This window comes from Podarcis melisellensis (genome assembly GCF_964234715.1).
Source record: "Podarcis melisellensis genome assembly, chromosome: 4".
NCBI classification, from domain to species: domain Eukaryota; kingdom Metazoa; phylum Chordata; class Lepidosauria; order Squamata; family Lacertidae; genus Podarcis; species Podarcis melisellensis.
Window position 1 is genome coordinate 23329795 of NC_138531.1, and position 27216 is coordinate 23357010.

The 27216-nt window shown below is 43.5% G+C and overlaps 1 protein-coding gene across 1 annotated transcript in view; it reads right to left on the bottom strand.

The window, feature by feature from the left end:
• The window catches only part of FGF14 (fibroblast growth factor 14), a 297609-nt gene extending 280449 nt beyond the window's left edge, over positions 1 to 17160 (bottom strand). The window contains exon 1 of the mRNA XM_081908297.1: positions 17096 to 17160. Coding sequence (XP_081764423.1) covers positions 17096 to 17147 — 52 coding nt within the window. The 5' untranslated portion in view covers positions 17148 to 17160. The remainder of the gene's footprint in view (positions 1 to 17095) is intronic.
• Between the last annotated feature and the right edge of the window lie 10056 nt (positions 17161 to 27216).

Below are 27216 nucleotides of genomic sequence, written 5' to 3' on the forward strand. Positions count from 1 at the left end.
GCTGCCAGGTAAATCAGCAAGTGCTGGGAGAGAGGGGTAGCAGTGAATCAGGGTCATGAGTTTGTGCCCCACATTGAGGGGGAAATTCCTGCAATGCAGGTGGTTGGACTAGATGACACTTGTTGGCCCTTCCAACTCTACAATTCTATGATTCTAAGTGGAACACTGCTCATTCAGCAGTGGGTACAACCCACTAGTCCTGGGTCATGATTTTACTGATCAATTTATTAAAGGTATATCTTGTCCTTCCTTCCAAAGGAGCATGGGGCAGCATGACCTGAAGGTATATGATGCAGGACCTTGCTGAAGCTAAGCAGGTATGAGTTCTGGTCATTTTCTGGATGGGAGACTGTTTGGAAATCTTAGGCATGCTTCCATCACTAAATAAATACAGCTTATCGATAATAAAATAGACCTCTGTATTGAAACACAAAAATCTCCAACTCTAACCTGGAATCTCTTTAAAAGAAAAGCTACCGTATTTTTCGCTCTATAAGACGCACCTAGTTTTTGGAGGAGGAAAACAAGAAGAAAAATATTCTGAATCTCAGAAGCCAGAACAGCAAGAGGGATCGCTGCGCAGTGAAAGCAGCAATCCCTCTTGCTGTTCTGGCTTCTGGGGTAGCTGCACAGCCTGCATTCACTCCATAAGACGCACACACATTTCCCCTTACTTTTTAGGAGGGAAAAAGTGAGTCTTATAGAGCAAAAAATACGGTACCTTATAACCGAGCATCCCACCTATGTTGTCGCCTAATAATAAAGGCAATTCCAACAAGGTTGACGTGTTTAACTTTGGAACTACTTTGATGTTGAGTGGGACCTATTTAATTTTAACTTCACAAAGCGATTAAGCCAAATAATTTCCAGGAGACTACATTTCATATGCAAATGTTAAAACGGTGTGATGCTAATCCATCATACTCCCCCCCCCACCCCAAATTAAAGCATTTGGGAGGGGGAGTAATTCAAACAAACATACAGGTCGGTAACATCATTTTTGTTTCCATTGTTGACATTTCTTTTTTTGTTTCAATTTTTAAAAACTCCATTTTTTAAAAAAACAAAAAACTATGGGATGTTACAGTCCATCTTTGACATTTTGTAATAGTGCCCTATAAGAATAAACTTGTGTTTTTATGCCAAAATACAGCATATTTGACAAATTTCAGAAACGGTGCTTACCAAACAAAAGATGGCAAAAGTAATCCACTCTTCAGCCCCAATGTTCCAGAGCAGCTTACCAGTGATATATAGACAAGCCCTGCCCTCAAGCTTACTTTTGTACACATGACATGGTACAAAAGGAAAAGGAATCCGAAGGGAAAATGAAAAAAAAAGCAGCAAACTAAGGCACCAGTTCTTAGATAGAGTGCTTCTAATGAACAACTGGGATGAAAGTATTTAAAAGTGATGAGCCAAACACTGTCGGGCTATTTAAGTCCTATTGATTGCAGCCGTAGAGCAAAGCATCACCTTCAGTCACTTCAAGTGTTTAACTCTGGCTGGGGCATGCCCATTATTTTGAGGTTTATAGATATACAGCACTTTAAATAATTAATAGAAACCAATTTTTTCACAGAGAGTGCACCCATTCAAAGCAATAGTTGGGTCTTCTGTCACAGATTTTAATTTCCTGCTTTGATAGTATTTCTTAAAGAAGAGTGGTGGTGAGCAGAATGTATAAGGTCTTTTCACAGATGGGCTGCTCAGAGAATGAAGTTGTCGGAACTCTGGTGAAATTTAAATCACTCATCCTCACTGCATGCTGCTTGATGCTTTACACAATCCCACCCAGCAACATAATCAGTCGAAGCATGCTGGTCATAGAGCAGGAAGGGACTCCAGGGTCATCTAGTCCAACCCCCTGCAATGCAGGAATCTCAACTGGATCGGACATGGCAGATGGCCATCCCACTTCTGCTTAAAAGACTCTCCAAGAAAGGAGAGTCCACCACCTCTTGTGGGAGTCTCTGTTCCACTGCTAAACAAGCTTACTGTCAGAAAGTTCTTTCTGATGTTTAGTCAGAATCTCCTTTCTTGTAACTTGAATCCTAGCCTCCAGAGCAGGAGAAAACAAACTTGCTCCATCCTCCATGTGACAACTGTTTAGAAGCCATCACAGAGCTAAGGTAAAGGGACCCCTGACCATTAGGTCCAGTCGTGACCGACTCTGGGGTTGTGCGCTCATCTCGCTCTATAGGCCGAGGGAGCCGGCGTTTGTCCACAGACAGCTTCTGGGTCATGTGGCCAGCATGACTAGGCCACTTCTGGCGAAACAGAGCAGCGCACAGAAACGCCGTTTACCTTCCTGCCGCAGCGGTCCCTATTTATCTACTTGCACTTGATGTGCTTTCAAACTGCTAGGTTGGCAGGAGCAGGGACTGAGCAACGGGAGCTCACCCTGTTGCGGGGATTCGAACCGCCGACCTTCTGATCGGCAAGTCCTAGGCTCTGTGGTTTAACTCACAGCACCACCTGCGTCCCTACACAGAGTTAGAAGCACCTAAACCCACTTCCTCCCATTAGTTTAAGCATGCTGGCCTCTGTGTCATATTGCAGCCTGTACAAAGACGTTTCCCTTTGACATGGCATCACACGTTCTATATTCGCCTCCGAAACGCAGGCTATCATCTCTCACACCTGTGTGTGTATGCGTGATCTAACAATCAGATTGCAACCTTTGTGACAGCAGATTCTCTCTGCGCTAAATAGCAAGGGTTCACTCTTGCTAATTCCAGAGAAACAGAAAAGCATATGGTGCATGATATAATAATAATAATAATAATAATAATAATAATAATAATAATAATAATAATAATTTTATTTATATCCCACCCTCCCCAGCCGAAGTCGGGCTCAGGGTGGCTAACAACACTAAAACAGTGCAACATTATAAAAACATTATAAAAATTAATTAAAATCAAAATTGATGGCAACCATAAACTAAAGTTTTGTAAAGTTTGCCAAAGACTAGCTATGCAAAGCTAGTCTTATATACCAAGACTAGCTATGCAAAGCTGAATACCTGCACTAAATCAGGCTTGTTAATCTCTCAAAAATAAGGAACTCTGCCTCCCCATCACCAAAAGAATGTTATAACTATCAAGGCAAAGAGATGCTCTGAAATAAGGGAACACCTGTTGTGTTCTTGACCATATAAGAAACACCTAATAATCCTGAGAAAGATGGACCTTTCAAACATGTGGTTATATGTTTCAACATCTTAAAAGTCTCAAGGAGAATCATTGATATTTCCCATTATCTGGACCTAAATATCAGTAACAGCAACTGGAAGAAGCATCATTAAGAGAATTTCTTTTTCTTTTTCTTCTTCCAAAGGATAGAAGGACTTACCTTGGGCACTCCCCAAAGTGCACTCTATAGGCCAGGAGCCAGCGCTGTCCGCAGACACTTCCGGGTCACGTGGCCAGCGTGACGAAGCTGCTCCGGTGAACCGGCACCAGAGCAGCTCACGCAACACCGTTTACTTTCCCACTGGTAAGCGGTCCCTATTTATCTACTTGTACCCGTGGGTGCTTTCGAACTGCTAACAAATATTGTTATCAGCTATTAAATTACAGGCAGCAAATGTTTTATGCATGTCTGATATGTGTGCATTTTCACATGTGTGCATTGTGTCAAACCAACCCAAAAGTGCCCCGAAATGACACAAGAAGGGGTGCAGCAGGGCAGAACGGGAGGCTTGCAGGCTTTTTCAATGGTGTTCCAAACATATGCAATTTCGTTTAAACACACAGTGCCTTGGAACGCAACCCCCCATAAATTGGGAGTTGCCTGTACAGGACATTCCATGTTTTGCATGCATAAATAAATAAATAAATAAATAAATAAATAAATTATTCCCACTTTAACAATAATGAACACAAGTCAGCCAAAGTTGAATTCCCGGTAGAGGAGATATAAAGCCATTGACATTAAAAGAGTTTAAGAGTGCACAACGTTTACAAGATGCTGCGCCATGCCGGACCATAGCTGTAATCTTGACGAAGATGTGATTAATAATCCATCATTAATATATGCCTTTTTGTTTACAAACATATCATGCCAACTATTTCCTTAGGTCTTAACTCTCCTCTATAAATAGCAACAGTTCCACTACTTCTGATACATCTCATAACACATCTGTTAAATTTCACTCACCAGTCTCAATATTAGCAATCAAACCATTTTGGTTACCTTGCTTGCTGCAATCTGAAATTACCAGGCTGATTTACAGATTTTTAAACCCAAGATACCATACACACAAGGGAGAAGCAGGGCGCACTAAGGGACTCTAAGGATCATCTGGTCCAACCCCCTGCAATGCAGGAATATGCAACTGTTCCGTGCAGGGATCAAACCTGCAACCTTGGCTTTATCAGCACCATGCTGAAACCAACTGAGCTATGCTGGCATGCAATGGCAAAAGTTACCCACTGAATCTCTTTTTAAAGCTAGATGCTACACCACACACACACACAAAATCCAAACGTAGACCTAGCCAAACACTACAATGGTGCTATATTTCAAAAGCCAAAATGCCCAATCCCATAAACACACAGAGGACCACAGAAAAGGTCAATGCAACCATCTCTGCAGGGCAGAGTGTTGAGGCAGAGGTCCAGGGCCACATTCAGCAGAATGATCAGGAGAACCTCCAAAACCAGCAAGGCTGACTTACCATATTTTGAAGCGAAGTAATGCAACTGCTAGGTCCAGTGTTGTTTTTTCTAGAAAAATAGGTGCCGGTACTCACCGTGAAGTTGTTACAGTAAGTGCCACAGTTTTTAACAACAACAACAAAAAGAGGTGCCGATACTGCATACCCTTGAAGTACCCCCTGGGGAAAAAAGCACTGGTTAGGTCTATAGTTTAAAATGATCTAATTCCCTGCCCCGAATCAGGGTAGGGAAGTGAGGTGCTCCACACAGACACCCCAACAATGCAGCAGGGTTGGATGAGAACAGGTCATGTACCTTTTAGATTTGTTTTTAAGTAACTGCGACATCACCGTTGTTCATTTCAGCACGGCATCCCATAAAATCCAACAATATGGTGGCTTTGTGCATCATGCAGCAAGTTGGTTAACTAATATACTGAAGAAACTGTGGCCACATTTACATTAGGATGTTTTCAGGTTTCAGTTCTGTTTCACATATTGGTGTGCTCCAATATACCCAACTGCGCATGAAAGCTGCCATGCTAAGCCCACTAAACTGAGAGTAAGCCCCACCGAAGTTAGCATGACTTACTTTTGAGTAGCCACACAGAGGACTACATTCTTTCAGAGATGCAAAAGCCAGCCTACAACTGCCTGCATTGCACCCAGAATCTGTCATTTGCTTGAGGAAGCAAAGATCCATCAGAAGTGGATTTGCAGTGTGTGTGTGTGTGTGTGTGTGTGTGTGTGTGTGTGTTTTAAAAAAATCCAGGTTGGCTCCTACATGGATGACTTCTATGGGTGAGTAAGCCTCCACAGAAATAATAATGCCATAGGTGGCACTTTCGTATCTCTTTGCATCACCTTGTACACAATGCTTTTCAATGGAGTCACTTGGCATCCCACATTCACCTATCATTCATCAAGTGAACAGCAGTGAAGTGTACAGAAATCAAGTGTGAATCAGGCCTTTGTTGTGAAGAAATGGGGCCATGACAGTGCTGCACTGCAGATGTTATCAACATGAGTTTGCAAGGCTTTCACTACTTTGTTAAAAATAATCTTACTGCTTTTGGGAAGAAACATTTGGAGAAGGGCTGCGGCTCATTTGAACAATGCAAGCAGAAGGTCCCAGCATCCATTCCCAATATATCCATGAAGGGCTCAGAGAGGCACTTACTTGAAACTCTGCAGAGCTGCTGCCTGCCAGAGTTGACAATATGAACTAGATTCCTGGACCAGTGTTCTGAGTCATAGAATCATAGAATTGTAGAGTTGGAAGGGAGCTTGAGGATCTTCTAGTCCGGCCCCCTGTAGTCCAGGAATATGCAGCCATCCCATACGGGGATTGAACCTGCAAGCTTGGCATTATCAGCACCATGCTCTAACCAACTGAGCTAACCAGGCATAAGGCAGTTCCTTGTGCCCCTTTATAGTGACTTCTGCCTCCCACTGTTGGATCAGACCAGAGGCCCATCCAGTCCAACATTCTGTTCTCACAGTGGCCAACCAGATGCACACTTGCCTGGGAGCAAACCCCAGTGAACAAGACTGTGTTGTGAGAACCACTTACTCATGAGTCAGCACTGCTAAACTTATTTGGCTTCCGAGTAAAAATGCATAAATGTGCTAATGTCCATATTCTCTTCTCCTAACATAATTTGACGTCTATAGAAAGATTATTTTTAAATAAAAACAAATTAAAAACAAATAGAGACCTAAGTTTTAATTTTGTACTGTCATATTTATTCTTATGGTCTATAGTTGTTGTTCTGAGCTGCCCTGAGAAGGTTGGCAAATAAATCTATTAAATAAACATACCGTAATAGGCAAACATGGCTATTACGTTTGTCCCTCATTCTCTTATAGAGCAATCCCTATTCACAGCTACTCAGAGTGAACCCCACTACACTGAGTGGGACTTAATGCCAGGGAAATATGTATAGGATTGCCGCTGTAAGTACTAAAACCAACTAGCACCGAGATGGATGCAGATCTATGGCTCAAACAGAAAGAATCATGAGCATGAAATAATTTCACCCATTAAGAAGGGCAACGCAAGCTTTAATTAGATCAGGGGAGGAAATTTAATTTGTGTAAATTCAGAAAATATATTCCATGGTGGGCAAGTGCTTTAGTAGGTGAGATCCAAGTAAACAGGTCGTTGTTCATTTGAGTGCTGCGAAGAGCATGCCAACACCAGGCATCTATTAACTTCATAATAGATAGGCATGTAATGCATATGTATTAACATCTTACCATACATAATTCTGTGGCCTTTATGGACGCTGCTTCAAAAATAGTATTTATTTATTATCCACTCTTCCCCCTGAAGGAATTCAGGGGCGTAGTCTAGAATCATTAATATTTAATTAAAACATTACAAAATTTAAAACTATGATAAAAATGCCTGGTGACCAACAATATATTTGACTTCCTTGCATATGACCCCTTTTGGCTTTAGTGGAGATTCATTTTGCCTATGTTCACCAGATCCAGACCCTGGAGGTTAAATTCCTGTACCTTTAAGGACTAAACAGAAGTCAGAATTTTCCCAGGAGAAGCTTTTTCCAACACAGTGATGCACTGGCCATACCTGCAGCAATGTTCTCTTCTCTGCTAATTTTAAAGGTATAGGATTCAGAAGGTACACAGGACATCTCCTTAAAATAGATAAGACTATTTTAAGTCTTGTCTATTTTATCTTATCTATTTTATTTTATCAATAAGAACCATCTACTTCAGTCAGTGCAGATAATATTGGACTAAATGGACAATCAGGTCTCATCTGCACTGTACATTTGAAGCAGTATTATTGCACTTTAAACAGTCACAGACCCTCCAAGTGTCCCTATTTTCCAGGGACAGTCCCAGTTTTACAGAAGCCATCTCAGTTTCTGATTTGATCCTGCAATGTCCCACTTTTCCTTAGGATGTCCCTATTTTCATTGGAGAAATGTTGGAGACTATGGAGTTATGAGACGCACACACATACAAGCCAAAGAGATAAGTAACTATACAACCTTAAGAAGACATCTGAAGGCAGCCCTGTATAGGGAAGGTTTTTAATGTTTCATGTTTTATTATGTTTTTATATATATTGGAAGTCGCCCAAAGTGGCTGGGGCAACCCAGTCAGATGGGATGGGTATTATTATTATTATTATTATTATTATTATTATATCCCTATTTTCATCAGAGAAATGTTGAATATCGGGAACTGTAGTTTGTTATGGGTGCTGAGATTTGTTATGAGCCCCCTATTCCCCCTGCACAGACCTGCAGTTCTCAGCATGGTTTAACTGTCAATCCATCTTCACAAGGTACTCTGAGCATTGTAACTCTGTGTGCGAGTCTCCATCACAGGTCTTCCCCATCAATGACAGGCTTGATCCTGGGACATTCTGCACGCATTGAGCTATGGTCTCTCCATTCATACACTGCCAGGGCCGAGCAATACTAGTAAGGATTTGAAAAAACCTGACTTAACCTCCACAGTAGAGAAAGACAACGCAGAGCCTGAAGGCTTGTATTCTCCCACATGAACTTGCCCTCCAATTAAGATCTCTCTCAGAGTCCCTTCTCCAAGTGAAGGGCTGGGGCCTGTGGGTGGAAGCTGCCAAAAAGGGATGAAAAAATAGTAATTTTCCACTTCAGAACATTGTCTTCTTTATGCCTGGGAGCACTGTAGCATTTCATGTATTTTTTCCCCCTCGGTTGTTCATACATTTGGTGGTTTGTAACTGATTTATTGTACGTTGAGTGGGTATGATTGCTTTTGATGTATTGCTGATATTTTGTTGATTTTTGGGTCACAGCCAATATTAATCCTACTCAGAGTAGACCCACTAAAGTTCACAAACGTGACTAACTTAAGTCTATTAATTTCTACAGTACTGTAGAAAGGCAGAATACAAATTAAAATTTGAATTGAGTTTAAATCAATGCCTCTTCCCCCAATTGCCTGCCTTCAGAGGTCAGCCAACTGCCCCCCCCCCCAACTGCAGAGAGGGACTTTTCTGTGATGGCACCCAAATTATGGATTTCTCTCCCTAAAACTGTGTGCCTGGTACTTTCTTTTACTATTATTTAGGTACCAGATAATGTTTGTCTTGCTGTCTAGGGCCTATAATGGTGTCTTACAATATTTGCCCCTTATAAATGGAGTAACTACTATTTTATCCTGCTTGTGTTTTTTTTAATAAAACAAAACACTAATGTGCTTGTGGTTGTTTTTACCTGCTGTTTAATCATGTTTCTTTTATGCTGTACTGTTCATGTTTTATCAAACCGCCTTGAGGCTATTGTGAAAGGTAGGCTATAAATACCTCAAATTAAAGTGAAATGCTTTTAGACCAAGATCTATATGCATGCATTCTTTCCAATGCCATGTAGAGTCCAGCAACAGCAGCATGTGTTTGTGAGTTAAGAGGTGGATTCAGTCCTCTATTCTCCTACGATTCCTGTCAGTTTCAATCCCATTCTAAAAGCTTACTGCAATACATCTGGCACAAAGTTTTATGTCAATGCAGCTGGCCTCAAATCCCTGTAGGATGATACACAAGGATAGTCATCCCTAGACTTTCTTCCTGCCATTTCTGCATTCCACCCTTTAGTCAGCTCAAGAGCAGCAGTTGTTCGTGGCACTGCTGTGCCACATCTGATAATTATGGCTACTGCCAGCACGGCAGCTTGGCCCCCAACTACTGTCCTACATTGGCTTCCCTACACTCTTTCATTCTTATCACCCATGCACCGTTTAATACCATGACACTGCCATGTCCATGACGATGACCATGACATATGACCCTTAGCAAAAAGGAGCTAAAGCAATTGGGAATTCCCAGTCACGGGGAAAAATATGTTACAGGGTTATTTCTTTATTTCTTTTCTCCACCAAAAATTAATCTCAGGGTTGTGGGTTCTGGCCCCCCAACTTGGGCAAAAGACTCCTGCATTGCAGGGAGTTAGACTAGATTGCCCTCTACAATTCCATGATTCTATTGCCAGATGGGGATGCGGGTGACGCTGTGGGTTAAACCACAGAGCCTAGGACTTGCCGATCAGAGGGTTGGTGGTTCGAATCCCCGTGATGGGGTGAGCTCCCGTTGCTCGGTCCCTGCTCCTGCCAACCTAGCAGTTCGAAAGCACGCCAAAAAGTGCAAGTAGATAAATAAGTACTGCTCTGGTGGGAAGGTAAATGGTGTTTCCATGCGCTGCACTGGTTCGCCAGAGTCATGCTGGCCACATGACCTGGAAGCTGTATGCCGGCTCCCTCAGCCAATAAAGCGAGATGAGCGCCACAACCCCAGAATCAGTCATGACTGGACCTAATAGTCAGGGGTTCCTTTGCCTTTACCTTTATTGCCAGATGAGAGAGTACTTTATAAGCAAGTTTACCTTTTGCATTTGGGGGTGGGGAGCTGAATCTGACTAGCATGCCAAACCCTTCCTCCTGCCCCTGTGGGCCAACTTTAACAAGTGGGCAACTCTGCCCAAATGTCAATTACCTGACGTCATGACAACTTGGAAGGCGTCTTTGAAGTCCATAAGTTATTTCAAAACAAACTGCTTGTAAATAGACTTCAAAGTGATGGTAGCCATACCTTTACCTGCCTTTCACCTGAGGTCTCATTAATCTGGGAGTAGCAGGAGGCTTGTTGAAGTCACCTTTCTTATCAAGATGCAAAAACAGGGCTAGCACAAGAGGACAGTGATGATGAATGTTTTGAGACGGAGATGCCTGATCATTTGGAAAGACGTTCAAATCAACTCCACATTTCTGTTCCTGCCAGTGTCCCACTTTATAAGCAATCACACATCCACACAGTTGTTCCTCCTTAACTGGCTGGAGTAACCAATTATGGTTGCCAATACTCTTGAACTAGAACTGAACTAAGAATCAGGGAATGGAACATTGTCTCGTTGCCAGTTGGCCAAACTAACTCATAACCCTTCCATTATTTACCCTATGTCATATTATTGCTTAAACCAGCATAAAATGCTATGTATCAGTAGTTCCCAACCAGTTGGCTAGAACCCAAAATTGAGTACAGAAGTGAACTTCAAACTCCATGATACATTGAATGCATCTTCATAGTTTAAAAATACAAAACAAAATTACTGTATGGGACCTAATCCAGATTTGGAACATGGTGCAGGTGCAATGGGGTCAATCCTTTCCCCACACAAACCTTGTAGGCCCATGCACAATATTTGTCACAGGAGGAAAGGAACTCTTAAGACGTTTCCCAAGGAAGGAAACTGTAGCACAGGGAAGAAAGAGTTAACCTCCCACCACCCATGACACTGGCCCAGGTCAGGACCTCCTACAGCAGTTATTTTAAATGCACACAAAATGGACATACCTGCAAATATGCATTTAATGTATTGGGTCCTTTGAGCCTAAGCTTCCAGGATGTTAAATATGTTTATAGTTGGTGAAACAAAATCCAAAATTAATAGTGTTGAATTTGGACCTGGATCCAAATCTGTGCTATACTGTGAATCCACTCAGTGGCCTTTGCAAAGTTTTTTTTTCTTCAAATTTTGTATATTATTTGAGGTCTAAATGAATGCCCTGGGTGGGAGGCAGCAGCATGCTCCTGGCCTCCCCTCCTCTATGCATTTGTACAGAGCCCTTGCCTGTACAATTTTATATGTGAGACTTCCTAATGAACACACATAGGTCAAGGAACCTGCCACTGCAATGCCACACACACATCCCCCTCAAAAAAACAACAACCCAACCACATGCACACATGCTCATTAGTCCTCAAATAACATCTAAAAATTCCCTTGTCTGTCAGCTTCGCTGCCCATTTGCAAAGTGGTGACGATGAGACAAGGATTTCAAAATGTCTCAAATGCTAATCATGCTCCTAATAATATTGACTTCCAGTCAGGGGGTGGGACCAAAGGATGCACAAGAAGGCCCAGTGAGTGCTGCCTCCAGGTCATCAGCTGAACATTCTTGAGTTTGGTAATGGTAGGAATGCAACTCCTGTTTTCAGTACATATATGCAGTACATATAGATTCTGAGATATACTCGGAGTCGAGAGTGGATTTCATGCTCTTTATTCAGCTCATAGTGGTGAGGAGGAATGGAAGTTCCCCCAGAATGTCTGCTTTATATGCATTATTTACACAATGGGCCCCACGTGATTGGCTATTTCCAGGATTCACCTGTAGGCCAATCAGGTTGCGGATTCACTTCCACCTGGAGCTGGATTGGGTGGATCCTGTGGACCAATCAGACTGCTGCATTCTGGACCCTATTGTTCTAGGGCCAATCAGACTGCTGCATTCTGAATCCTATTGTTCTAGGACCAATCAGACTGCTGCATTCTGAATCCTATTGTTCTAGGACCAATCAGACTGCTGCCTTTTGGATCCTATTCAACTCAGTACATAACAGATTCACTTATATATTAGAGTAAAAACAGCATCACATGGAGATGGCATCTCTTGGGATGGCAAAATGTTCAGAGATGCCAATGCGGTAGTGAACCAATCTTAGAGGTGCACATTGCATTGCCACTGAGGATACTGAGGTGCTTCACTTGATTTGTTCACAGCTACCCACATGTGATCAGAAAGTTGTGTTTCAACAAGCATTGTGGTACTGGGAGAGGCCTTCTGAATGGCACAGTATTGCCCCTTGAAAAGGCAAGGTGTCTATGGCCTACTCTGATCTGCCCTCTCTTCCCAGAACTTGTAAAAGTTGAGGATGACTAAACAAGGCACTAGGGTGGTGGTGGGGTGGTGGTGCAAGGCAAAACAAGCTTAATAATAACAAAATATACAGACTTTGAAACTTTGACTTATTTTGCTCACTTTAAATATTAAAGAAAACCAAGCAAGTCACAAAATATTTCCCCTTGAAAATAAATAAGTAAAAGTTAAGGACCAACATGCCTCCTTTCCCAGGACCCAGATATGGAAGTCAAAATATATTTAACCACTGCATTTCTAAAAGTATATTCTCTCAACTTCTGAAATTAAATTGCTTCATTGTGTCAGTCATTCTGAAATGTTTCACATGCCGTTCAGTGATAGGAATCCCAAGAAGCAAGCAAGGCAGATGAAGGAAAAATAGAGGGAAGGAAAAGAAGACATCGTTATTTGGAAAAAGTTGGCTAAATGTTCACATACAAATGGCTTTTGAACGACTCAGACACATCAGTGTTAAGAGAAACTCCAAGCGCAGACATTCTGTTTGCTTTTCAAACTCATTTTCATCATATGTAAAACTGAATATTAAGAATTTTATTCAGAAGGTGATGAAAATTCCAGCTGATACCACAGACTATTCATTTTCCTAGGCAATCAAACACAAGTTGATACATTTAGCATGATCCATCACAGGCTTAGAAGCTACAAAACTGCTTCACCCTAATCATGAAATTAAACGTTTCGTGTAACAAAAGAACACTTGCACTATGTGAATGAAGTATGTTGAATACCCAAAACTAGGACAATGTAACAAAAGTAAAGTATAAATTAAGTTTATTTGTAGGGTCTTACTCCTGGATGCAACAATAACTCTCTATCCCAATTTTCTTTCAGTTTACCCATTAACAAATCCAATCAAGATGACTAGTGGTTAACATCCTAATGTCTCTAAAAATTAAAGCATCTTGCAATGTTTAAATGGCAGGTCTGTTTGTTTTGGCTTCACGCTGTGATGAGGTTTGCACAGCAAGTTACTCAGAAGTAAGCCCCCCTGATTTCAGTGAAACTTTTTATCTAGTAAATCTTCTTAGGATTTGCACAGTCTTATTTTTGCTAAAGCAGGAAAGCATTTTAGTCATTCATCACTCATCATTACAACTAATATGCCAAAATGCAACAAAGGAAAAACTGAGCGAAATATGTTACTTGGTACTTAATTCAAAGCATGATTTAGCCATCATCAACACAGTTTCTTTCATGGCTGTGTAAACACTCCAATATTTGTTCTTAAAGGTCAGGCGCTATATTTTGTGCATAGCTTGTTTTTCCCCTCAAGAATCGTAGCATCATATGCAAACGCTGCCTCAGACAAACTTTAGAACATGGACCAGTCATTGACCTGCTACAGTACATCAACCACTGTCAAAGAAATCTATTCATGCAGCCACCACACGCATTGCCAAGTCTTTGCTACCTTAAAATCATAACCTATTTATCCTCCTCTGAGTCATAACAAACAGAAGACGATCGATCATATTCAAGACTATTCCTCAGGGCTGTTTTACAGTTTAGAGGGGTTTACCTATATTTCACATTAATTGATCAATTAATTTCACAGCAGACGCATACCTCAGGACCACAGACTACTTGCGGCATATATTAAAGGCTTTAGCTAAGGCAGAAACAGGGAGCGGAAACCAGGAGAGGGAAACCATTATTACCACAACAAAAAGCTGTAGGAGTGTGTGCACTGGTGTGTATGAGAGAGAGAGAAAGAAGCTCTACAACTTTTGGAAAGAAAATAGCTTGCAAGTATACGTATACCAAAATCCACATCCAGTTGCTGCATTGCTAACAGAGTGATGCTGAAACTAAAAGAGAACATGAAGCACCTGAGCTTTTTGTTCACACTTAAGTAGGCAGCCTCCATCCTAATCAAAACTGCTGTACTGTACATGTCTTGCTATAGAATATTTGCATTTTGCACTAAGTTGTGCGTCACCACACCAGGACCAGAATTTCATTTTTCCCCGATTTAGGAAAAATGGCAACTGCATGTTATAAATCACTTTTTTAAAAAAGAAAGAAAAAGACTAAGGATAATGCGGAGTGGGGTGGTAAGAACAGAGATCACCTAGGAGAGTTATGCTTATTCTGTACATTTCCAAAGGCCTCTAATAATGTTTCTTATCTATTCTTATTCCTTCCAGCTGCACCCCGTGAAAGGGAATCTGCAGCATTTTGGGGGTACCTAGGCATCTCAAAAATCCCCACCATCTCTGAAACATCTAGAAAGAAGCTCAGCATAGCATCCTCTTTGGAAGAAGTAATAATAAAGTAAACTGGACAACTATCCTGAGAAGCAACCTCTCTCTTTCTCTCGCTTGTGCCTGGAGGGATCTAAAGGAGTCCAAAACATTCCCGTGTTCACTTCTGGTTATCCTAGGCTATGCATTTCTCTTGCTAGCAAAGGGAAGGGAAGGGGACCTTCTGTTCCTTACCCCTCTTTTGTTGTTGCAGAGATGCAACATCTTTGTTATTTAAAAGGAAATCAGGGGGCCAAAAAAGGGGCTTTATTATTTAGGTCAGTTTCTCCGACTGTCTTGAGTCCAGCCTCAAGGCATCCTTCTCACTGGTCGTTCAGCTGGTCAAGGAGGCAAGTGCTTTCTGCGGGAGTGCTTTGATGTGTTGTTTTCTTATACATAAACTGGAGAAGAATGCACCGTCTTCCTTCGTCCGTTTGCACGAAGGTCCTGCGCCTTGGCAAAGTTGCCATGGCCCAAGCGTGCTGTCCCCCCCACACCGCAGTGCCTGCAAGTGGGGAGCAAAAGGTTGCCTTCCAGGGGGAAGGATCAGCGCCAAGCTAAACCCACCACCACCACCGAACCCACTACCAACCCTCGGCTCGTCCTGTGCAGAAGGGAAGACCGAGCTCGCTCGCCCGCTCTCTCCCACCCCCACCCCACCCCCGGAGAGCTGAAGGGGCTGCTGGGGCATCCAGGCTTCTTTGGTATTCTGGGAAGGAGCTGCTTCTGTTTGCTGCAGCGGGGAAGCGGACGGAGCCAACACACACACACACACGAAGGGAGCAAAACGTCTCCCTCTCTCTCTCTCGGGATGCAGAGTTAGTCCCTTTGCATTGGAAGTCTGAAGCCAGGGAGGAAGGAAAAGGCTGCCCCCCAAACACCAGCTGCCAACCCTGCTGCAGCTTGTTGGTGTGTCAGCGGATGCTTATGATCTACTACACTGCAGTACCAGCGTCAAGAGCCTCCTGCTTAGAAACTGCCACTGCAGGGCAGGCAACACCAAAAACACATACACACACTACACGAGTCTTTCCACCCCACACCCCTGGCTCCTTTCTAGGCTCCCCACAAACCTCCACAGGCTCTTGCCCTCCAAAGCACTGCTAGGGACGGCAGATCCCCGCCCAAGACCACACAGGTGATCCCAACTATCCAACTCGACAGGCTTGAGCCTGTGTGTGTGTGTGTGTGTGTGGACGGGGAGGAGGAGGGGGTCTGTCTGGCTGTGTCGCCGCTTCCTTGGGAAGACTCTCCTTCTCCCAGCCTCCCTCCCTCTCTCCCCAAACTCTCTCCATTTGCCAGCGCTGTCCTTCCCCGTTGACACGAGGGAAAGGGAATTAAGGGGGGAGGAGGCGGTGGGGTTGTGGGGCTGCCCTAAGCACCTGCAATTTGCATTTCCTTATGTAACGTCCTGCAAGTTTCCCCGTTGGAGCTTGCTGGGGTTGGAAGCTGACAAGCAGACAGGCTGGGCTGATCAACAAGGCGCAAAAAAAGTGAACCTAGACAGGCGCGCAAAAAGCTAGGTCATTTTTCTTTTTTAGATCCTGGGCTTCACGGGTTAAGGAGGCAATGTGCATTGCATGACTTCCTTCCACATGTGGCAAGTCAGCCCTGCTGCTGCGTATGGAGACGGAGGGGGGGCTCCTTCTCCTCCTTCTGAGTGGGGCCTTGGGCTTCTGCCCCCCCAAAGTCCTGCTCAGAGACTCACCACTGCACACACACACACACACACACACCCCTCTCTGCCTAGGCTACTGTTGGACAGGTGGACTTTCTCTTAGTTCCCTTCCAGGCACAAACTCCCTGAAAGTGTTTCTCTCTCTTTTCTCTCTGCCACCAGGTTGCAGGCTAGGGGGGATGCGGGGATGGGGAAGGGCAGCTGACCAAGATCTGGTGAATAAACACAAAGAGCTGGGTTTTGCAAGGGCTTCTCTTCTTTTCCCCCACCCCTGTCCACTTTAGAAGCACGAGCCACGCTTGCAAGTTGAACCGAAAGTCTCAGGCAGGGCGCCCTCAGGTACACCCACCAGTCGCGCAAGGCCCTGAGACCTCTGCTGGAAACTGTTGCGAGGAGAGCGAGGAGACCAGGAAAGAAATGGGGGTTATGAGACACTGCTACAATTCCATCTTCCGGTTAAAAAATGTCAACAGAGATCTAAGTTTTTCTCTCCCCACACCCACCCACCCTCTCTCTTCCCCGTTGGAAACAATTCATCCAAAGCAGATTTTGGCGAATTTCCTGCAAACAGAGCCTGGCTTATTTGTACACCGCGCTGCACGCAAGTCTGCACCGGCCTGCTTTCCCGTATCCCCCTTTCTCCCCTCGACAGGACTGCAGACCTGGCGCTATGGGGAGCAACAGACGAGAGTAACACAAAGGTGGGGGGGTGACTGACACACACACACACACACACACACACACACACACACTGTGATGCAGTGTATTGCTTACCAGTTGGGTTCTTGTTCTTCTTAAGACTCTTGCCACAAAGACACTGCAGCATATGCGATCCTTTGCTGAAAATGTTCCAAAGAAACCACATTGATTTGGGCGAAAAGCAATCCTGCGCTTATACACCCTGAGAAAGAGGAGATCCTTGTGGTTGTTGCATAATAATAAAAATTGAGATCAGGGTCTCCTCCAGAGGGGCACCAGTTTTATCATTGGCCACCACAACAACAAAAAACAAAAACAAAACAAAAACAAAAAAAAGAGGAAAAAAGATTAAATCCTGATCTCCCAGGGTTGTTTTTTTTTTATCCCCTTCCTTTCCTTTCTTTCTCCCCCCCCTTTCCCCCTCACGTGGTTAATTTCTTTCAGACTTCTCAATGGATGCGTTTTTCAGCCAGGGTGAACGGTTATCTCCCTCCTCCAGAACGACGCTGGATTATCACCCAAAACTGTGGAAGAAGAAAAAAGACATAGATCCTTCTCTTGCTTGCCTTCTTGTTCCTGTTCCTTCTCCTCCTCTCTTTCAGATGGAAGCCAACCAAGACATGAGGCGATGAAATTCCAGCCAAGGCCAAAAACTAACCCGAGACAACAGTAAAGCGCGAGAGATCCCCACAGAGGAAACCATAGCCTGTGACTTGATGGCTGGGAGGCTGGGTGGATCTGCAGAACAAAGCCAAAGCAGGATGCATCCTACTAAAAGACTGCCATAGTGCAGCCCCTGGAAGGGAGAACGCACGGCGCCCGGATCTCCTCCACCACCACCCAGCTCAAGTCTGATGGATGAAGGCAGGTGCTCCCCTCGGAAAGTGCTGGTTTCTACCATCAAATCATCTCAGGGTTGTATGTAATTGTGTGGCACCTGCGGTTCCCAGTTGCACAGCAGATGCAAATCTTTAGCCCTTAGCATGCAGGCGAACCACACACGCGACAGAGGCAGGTCTCTTCTCTCTTTCTTTCTCTCTCTCTCTCTCCCTGCTCCGTCCAGCACTGGCGTGCATTAGGGGGAAACGGAGACGGATCCTCCCCCCTCATGCACACACACACACACACATAGATAGAGAGAGAGAAAGAGAGAGAGAGAGAGAAAGACGCAGGCACACACTGGATTCCGCTCCTGAGCCTGGGCTATGAGTTACAGGCTTTCAACGGGAGTAGGAGGAGTTGAGATTTGCATGGGGAGCCTGGCTTTCCATGACGTAGCCACGTGCTCCCGAGCCTGTCACCAGTGAGATGCTTCAGCCAGCCCAGGGAAGGCAGTGTCACTGCAGTCTCTGCCTTGTCCCCCCACCCACCCAACCCCCCTCTCCTCCGTTTCTCTCACCTAGCGTGCTGCAGCTTAAAATGCTGGACCCAGCCTGCCACTTGTACACTCCAGGGAGAAGTGCATCCCTGCATGCTAACCAAAAAGGCAAGGAAAACCCACACACACAGCGTGACACATTCAGAGTTGGAGGGAAAGGGGGTGGGTGGGAATGAGAGATGCCTTGGAAGACCCTGATCGCCAAACGGAGAACCACAGAAACGTAGAGTTGGAGGGGGTCCATGAGGATCATCTAGTCCAACCCCCTGCGATGCAGGAATCTTTTGCCCACCATGGGGCTCGAACCCACAACCCTGAGATTAAGAGTCTCATGCCTCATGCTCTACCGACTGAGTTATTCTAACAGCAGGAGAGAGAGGTAATTTTACTTGTCTAGACCTGGGGCTTAGAGGGACGCAGATGGTGCTGTGGGTCAAGCCACAGAGCCTAGGACTTGCCAATCAGAAGGTTGGTGGTTCGAATCCCCGCAATGAAGTGAGTTCCCGTTGCTCAGTCCCTGCTCCTGCCAACCTAGCAGTTCGAAAGCATGCCAGTGCAAGTAGATAAATAGGTACCGCTCCAGCGGGAAGGTAAACGGTGTTTCTGTGCGCTGCTCTGGTTCACCAGAAGTGGCTTAGTCATGCCGGCCACATGACCCAGAAGCTGTACACCCGCTCCCTTGGCCAATAAATGGAGATGAGTGCCGCAACCCCAGAGTCAGTCACGACTGGACCTAATGGTTAGGGATCCCTTTACCTTTAGACCTGGGGCTGCCAAAACGAAACTAAACATTATCTCAAAGAAGCCAGAAGAAGGATAGATTATATGCCTACCCCATTCAGGCTTCCTCCTGATGCAAAAGATCCTAAAGGAATTCCGGCATTCCAGGGGGGTTGGACTAGATGACCCTCAAGATCCCTTCCAATGCTACAATTCTAGGAAAATGCCAGGAGATGAGTAGCACATCAATAGCTGCTGCCATCAAGCCCAAGAGAACAGCTGCACATTGGCAACTTCCTTCCACCTTGGAAATGTGCACTTCTTGTTGAAAATGTTGTTTATATTCTGCACTTTTCTTCCATCATGAAACTTGTGGTGACGTGTAAGGGGGTCCCCAGGTGGTCTCTCATCCAGGCATTTGCCAGACTCGAGTCTGCTGAGTTTCAGCTATATGGCTGTGCTACATGCCCTCAGACAATGCCCTGGGACCAAACTTTAGTGTCTGAAAGTCCACTGTTGCTCTGCAAAAAACGTGTTGGAATCAGACCTGGGATCAAACATCTATGTTTGTCATGAGCTCATGAGACTGAGGCAAATCCTGGTATCGGTTCCCTACCTGTAGAATGAGGGCAGAAGTGTCCTCTTTCACTTGGATGTTGAGCTAATGAAGAAGGTTAATATTGCCCCAAACCATGCACATCTTTATAATGCGATAAACAATAGAATTTATGGCATGAATTGCAAATATATACAACACTGTTTTTGTTATTAATACAACTCTATATAATGCTTGGTGGAGCTGTGGGTTAAACCACAGAGCCTAGGACTTGCCGATCAGAAGGTCGGCGGTTCGAATCCCCGTGACAGGGCGAGCTCCCGTTCCTCGGTCTCTGCTCCTGCCAACCTAGATGTTCGAAAGCACCTCAAAGTGCAAGTAGATAAATAGGTACCACTCTGGCGGGAAGGTAAATGGCATTTCCGTGCGCTGCTCTGGTTTGCCAGAAGCGGCTTAGTCATGCTGGCCACATGACCCAGAAGCTGTACGCCGCCTCCCTCGGCCAATAAAGCGAGATGAGCGCCGCAACCCCAGAGTCGGTCATGACTGGACCTAATGGTTAGGGGTCCCTTTACCTTTATATAATGCTTGCACTTATACAGCTGAGGTTCTTTAGACCCCATGTCCTCATTAAAGCAAGAATGGCCCAATAGTGAAAACTGCTTTTCTGGGAATCATTATTCCAAGAAATCTCAGGTCTTCTCAGGAAATCTCAGGTAAACTGCTGCTTACCTGAGATTAAATCCATCAACAAGACAGAGGTAGGAGAGGAAAATTATGACCAAGACAGTCTCTAAGCAGGACTTATAACTGCTTAAAAACTGAAATCCCAGATGTGACAAGCATGTTACAAATCTATCCACGTTCCATTCCCCGTTCCTTATACCCTCAGTATCATGCTTATCTTGACATATTAGCTCTACCAACATGTACCTCTTACTTTTAGTTCTTGCACTACTGTGTGAAGAAATTCCTCACAAACTGTACATGCCACACAGCTTAGTGCTAAGGAACATGATTCGCATGCAGACAGTCCCAAATTTAATTCCCAACAGAGACAGCTAAATGCTCAGGTAGCAGTTGCTATTGTTGTATTTATTTATAGCTCAGGCGGTTAGAGCATAGTGATGATTACACTAAGGTTGCAGGTTCAGTCCCCATACGGGACAGTTGCATATTCATTCCTGCATTGCAGGGGATTGGACTAGATGAACTTCAGGGTCCCTTCCAGTTCTACAATTATATGATTCTGTGTTCTGGCTTTCCCTCAGAACAGGGACTCAAGGCAGTTCACAAAAATGGAAACAAAACAGGTAAAACACAGATAGCTATAAAGGCAGGAAAAAAATAGTTTAAAGGTAATTAAATTATAAGGGAATGAAAACGACATAAAAACAAATCGATTTAAATGCATAGAGCATCCCTTTCCCTAAAAAGAGCCAGTTCCCTAAAACCTGCCAGAATAATAATAATAATAATAATAATAATAATAATAATAATAATAAGTCTTCGCATGAAGGCAAAAGGAGAACAAGGAGGGAGCCAGTCTAGCCTCTCTAGGAAGGGAGTTCCAGAATCTGGGAGCAGCCACTGAGAAGGCCCTGTCCCGTGTCCCCACCAGATGTGCCTGTGAGTGTGGCAGAATGAGAATCATAGAGTTGGAAGGGGACCACAAGGATCTTCTAGTCCAACCCCCTTGCAGTGCAGGTATCTTTCACCCAATGTGGGGCTCAAACCCACAGCCCTCAGCATAGGAGCCCAACAATAAAATATTTGAGGGGGCTGGGCCCTCACAAAGTTGATGGGCATTCCCATTCAAATGGGGTGTGTGCACTGTGTCATATGATCAATTAATGCGGGGCAGGGCTTACCTGGGCCCCCACAATTCAAGGCCCTAGCCCTGAGATAAAGGGTCTCATGCTTTGCCAACTGAGAATGCTTTGCCATCTCTGGGAAATCCCCAGAGGGATCCAAGAGATCGTCTACAAGCCCATTGATATCAGAACTTCTGGAGCTGCACAATTAATTACAGTGGCATCCTAAGCCTGTTTACCCAGAAGTAATTCCCATTGAGCTTAATGGTCGTACTCCTTAACAAATGTTCTTTGGATGACACTGTGAATCTGAGGAATGGCACTGGAATATGGCAATGTAAAGTACAATGTTACATTTTTAACAAATTATTTTGGAATGAGACCTGAATGAATCCAAATATCATAATATGCAGTGCTACTTTTCTAGAAAAAGAGGTGCTGGGTTCTCTTAGAATGGCAATGGCGCCCACCTGAGAGGGGCAGGAACTATGTTCCGGAGAGTTCCGGCTGAAAAAAAACGCCCTCATAATATGGGACTTCAATTCATTGGTTTCCCTGAGACCTTGAGAATTCAAGTGCACCATGTCTACTTTATCACCCCTATCCATATTCGCATTGACACGAATTCTAAAAGTTTAGTTAGACACGGCTTACCTTTGCAGAAGTTATGCTGGTTCTCTTTCAGCAAGACTTGGTAACGTTATCTTTAGCAATGTTTTCCACCAGTGTCCCTGGAGCAGATATTAAGCTAAGAAGTCTGTAATTTCCCAGATCCTTCCTGGATCACTTTTTTTTAAATTAGCATTTATATTGGCTGCATTCCAGTCCTCAGGTATCAAAGCTGCTCTCAGATGATCTACAATGATTTGTGTTCGGAGAGAAGCCATTTTATACTTGAGTTCTTTCAAAACTCGTGGGTGGACACCATCCAGACCTAGTGATTTCTCAGTTTTTGTCATGGAGGCATATCACTTTGTATCTTGCCACCAACATTTGCCTCAGACTCCCTATCCTGTGAATGCACAGGGAATCTTCCACAGCGGAAGCAGTTGCAAAAAAATGGACCCAGTTTCCCTTCAATCTCCTTAGCCCTCGTTGACTCCAGCAGTCATTTAAGCAGAACTGAAAGAAGCCTTCTCCTCGATCCTGTCAGGTAAAAAGGCATCCATCATGAAGGTTAAGATCTGCAAATGTGAAAGTGTGGCGCGGGGAGGGCAACAAGCGAATCTGCTTGACTGGACTCCTGAGGTAAACTCAAGAGGTTCCCACGTCGACCTGAACTTTGATATCACTATTCAGGGTCATAGACAAGAGTACCTTGTGCTATTTTTCTAGAAAAAGAGGTGCCAGAAATCACCATAAACGCCTCCCTTGTTCTCTTATAATGGCAATGCTGCCCACCTGAGAGGGGCAAGAACCTAATTCCGGAGAGTTCCGGCTGAAGAAAAGCCTTGCTTGTCAATGGTTTTATCTTTAAGTTTTGCCCAAAGCAAACTTCTACTGTATACATTTACACACACACAGCTACAGCATATTATATTGAATTGCTCGTGGGTGTTGTGGTGCTAAAAGCACCCTAATTTACCTCAGAACTTCTAAACTTCTTAACTGTTGAGGACGTGCAACAGTTTTTCAGTGTTGATTAGATGGGGACGGGTTTCACGGTGGCCTTTCTTGTGTTTTGTTTTGTTCTGTTTGTTTGTTTTGTTTCTTTTCTTTCTTTACTTGATCTGGTGCTGTTTTCTTGCTCTTTTAGTGATTCTTCTTTTACTTGTATTTTATCATGATAAACATTATTTATAGGATTATATATTTTTGTTTTTATTTATTTTTCCGACAACACTGTGAGGGAAGGAAATCAAAGAAGACTTGCAAATCTATTACTAAAAATGTTTTTAAAAAAGTTACAGGCAAAATCTCTTAAATCAATTTAAATTAAAGTTACCAGATGTCCCCGTTTCCCGGGGATAGTCCCCAGATTTAGAAATCAGTCCCCTGACAAAATCCATCCCCTTCAACTGAAGTTGAAAAGTGTCCACGGATTCATTGGGGAAAAATCTGGTAACCTTAATTTAATTGGAAGACTGAAGCAACACATGCTTAATAGCATTGATATAAATGGGAGATTTTATATTATTTTTATATTAATGATTAAATTTCTATACCACCTTGTACCCACAGGTCTCAGGGCGGTTACAACATAACATCACAATATAAAAACACAAAATATGTAATGAATAAAAACGAATGCCATCTTTTTTAAAAAAAAAAAAAAACTTAAATGAATTTAGGGTCATCCAGTATATACTGAGGATCAAACCAATGACATTTCATTCCAAAATTACAAAAACAAGAGGTCATGTTTGACTAAGTCATACTCAGAGCAAACTGAATGAAATAAACGAATTTAAGTTACAGAAATCCATTTATTTTAACAGGCCTATTCTGAACACAAGTAATGTTGGATACCACTCACCATCTATAAATTAAACTATACCCATTCTTATTAGTATTATGCTGATTCCAGTGTACTGTAAATGGATGCTAATATTTCGATAAATATTTGTTAAATTCACAGTGCAATCCTATGTACATCTACTCAGGATAAACAAATCCTATTGAGTTCGCTGAGACTCATGTGAATGTGTGTGCGTGTCTAGGACTGCAACCTTAATTCCATTTCAAATCTCCTAAAATAAGTTATTCTACACATAAGGAGTTATTTACTAAATATTCCTTCTTTGCCACACATCCATCCATTGACAGCACTTCTTGTTGCTTCCAATATTTTGCCATCAGTATTCCAAAAGTGCCTAATTATGTACTTTTCAAATTGGGATTTATTCAGATAGATAACTGAGGCCAACGCAAGTTTGTGACAGAAACAGGAGGGTGTATTCTCCTTCTCTGGGGAAGTATTTACACAGTGCAAACAATTTATTATACTCCTTTCCTACCCTACATGCTCCCAAAATCATTTCCAATATATCTGTAAGAGAAATAGAGTCGATCTCAGGGTGTTGATACATGATGTGTATCATTACAAAATAATCCTCATGTTTTCTGACACTGTATGTGGCACACACTCCGAAAGCTCAGGATTAGTACCATACTATTCAGATTTAGTACAGTAAAATGAGGCATAATTTTCAATTTGTAATACAGCTACATTTAGTAGGCGTAATGCTGAGAACTTTGCCATGGTTTCACAAAGTGTTTAAATTATGTGCTTTGTTAGAAGCCATTAAATCCAGTCCTCCTTTGCTATTAGGCAATACTTCCCAATTTGATTTCTAATGACTTAGTACCTAGCTTTCTGATGTCTGAGTTTTTTAAAAAAACAAAAACAAATGGATCTCTAGCTTTGCTAAAACAAGCATAACTATCTTCTGCTTTACCTCTGTTCTCTGTCTTATGAGGATGTTCCAATTAGTGCTAGGGATAAAGTTCAGCTATGTGTCATTTTTATATTTCCAAAGGGAAAGACTAACTAGGTTACAACTCAGCCTTGTGCAAAACATCTCAGGTTATATAGGATAGTGCTTTCGTGTCTCTGTGTTGCCTGAGATACAGAAAGCAAAGTTGTAACCTTCTTAGCATGCAACAGCTTTCTGTTATAGGACTGAAACTAACCACAGTGAGTGCTTACTGCCACTACTTTTTTCCAGATATATTATTTAATTACAATACTAGTACTACTACTACTAATATATTACAATATAAAGTGTGTAATTCAAATGTATGCATATTGCACTGTGTGACTCCATAGCTTGTTCAAATGCAGCACTATTGTACTTTGTCTGATTTTCCCCCTCCTTACGCCTGTGTTAATAAAAATTAGTAATAAACTTGCAGACTAGTCAAGTGCTTAACAGTCTGGCTTGACCAGAATAGGAGTGTTTAGGATGCTACAGAAGTCGTTTCGATTTCTAGCCAGCAAGAATGTAGCTGAAGAAAGGAGTGCCACCGTGCAATCGAAATTGTTAATGGCTTCTAATGCCCTGCTTCAGGGTACCTTCAACTAATTATTGCATAAGCCTATCTTAATCATCTGGGTTGATCAACATATTCATTGATTTGTCAGAGGCTGAAAAAGCATTCTGTGATACAAACCTGGCAAGTGTAAGACACAACTGCTGCTCAGCTAGGGTGTTGGTCGTCCACAGCTAACAATAGAAGTATCTCTTCATTACACAGACCCATGAAGACATTTGACCTAGAAGCTTGTCTCTGGGTCAGGAAGGACCACCTGGCTTGCTCCAGCCTACTTGGTCTCAAGTAGGTGTGGGGAACCTCAGAACAGTCCTCACCCTTGGTGCCCTTAGGGCAAGCCCTTTCCCCCAAACCACACTACTCACTAGCCCTGCTTGAAGTCATCTCCACCCTTGCGATACTTTGATTGTACAAAAGGTTCCCTGTACAATTGTGATGGCCTGGGAATCCGATTCAGAGGCTGAACCGGAGGAATCCCAGCCTGCACAGGAGTCCCCGCCTCCAGGGTCGGCTGAACTAGGGCAGGGCCTTGGTTCTGAAGCGCCTGCACCTGTGCCGGAGCCTCAGGAGCAGGCATCAGGTGAATCCACTCTGGCTCTGGAGGTGGTTGAGGACACAGTGCCTACAGGTGCGCCTCTCCCAGCCCTGTCAGGGGAAGGTGAGTCTCCCCCTGGGTCCAGCCTCTCCTGAGCTGCAGAGGCTCAGGGCAGAGAGGCGGAGGGAACTGGTTTCTCTCAGGAGGAGTGCTCGCCTTAAGGCTAGGAGAGGCGGGTCTCCTGGGAGCCAGGACCACCCCTGGCCTCAGAGAAGATAAAGGCCCGTCAGCCCGGTCCCAGGTTGCGGGAGCAACGTCGTTGAAGAGCAGTATTGGCCAGCACCCAGACCTGCACCTTCAGAGTTCCTGTCCTTGCCTGGCTCCTCGCTTCGGACCCCGCTCCGCCCTTGGAGGACATCTACAGACCCTCGACCCAGGACTCTGACCTCGCCTCTCGGTAACCTTTCCCCCGGGACCAGCACAACAATCCTGGTGGCACATGCCTTTACTCTGAATATTCTACCACACTTGTTCATTCAACAGTGTGTATCTGTACTGGACCGGAAAATGTTTTTATAATAATAATAATAATGTTATTATTTATACTCCACCCTTCTGGCTGGGTTTCCCCAGCCACTCTGGATAGCTTGCAGCCTATATAAAAACATAGTAAAGCATCAAACATAAAAAAACTAAATAAAGATTGAACTACTTACAACCTGGTATTTAAGGCTCACATCATAAGAGTTGATCTCCTACCACACTTGTTTCTAATTCAGAGTTTTATGTTTTATATATGTTGTTGAATCGCTTTGGAACGTTTTATGACAAGCAATTAATAAATGAAATGAATAAATATTATTTGATAATTTTATAGTTACTGTTTTAAATCCTGTTTTAACCACTGCCTTATGTAAACTGCCAAGTGGTTTTTGATTAAGTGGTATATAAATAGTCATAAAATCATCATCGTGCCAAATTAAATAAATAAATAAATAAATAAATATACAGACTGAATATTGCTATTGACATTTGACATGGAAAGGGATCATCTTGTAGCAAAATTACAAATACCTACCGTAAATACAGACCGTCATTTAACCTCGCTAGATTCAACGTGCTGCAAGGCAGATTCGAGGGTAAACCATACGTAGAATGAGTCTGCCCCTGTGGCTTGATGGAGGTAGAAACTGTCTCTCA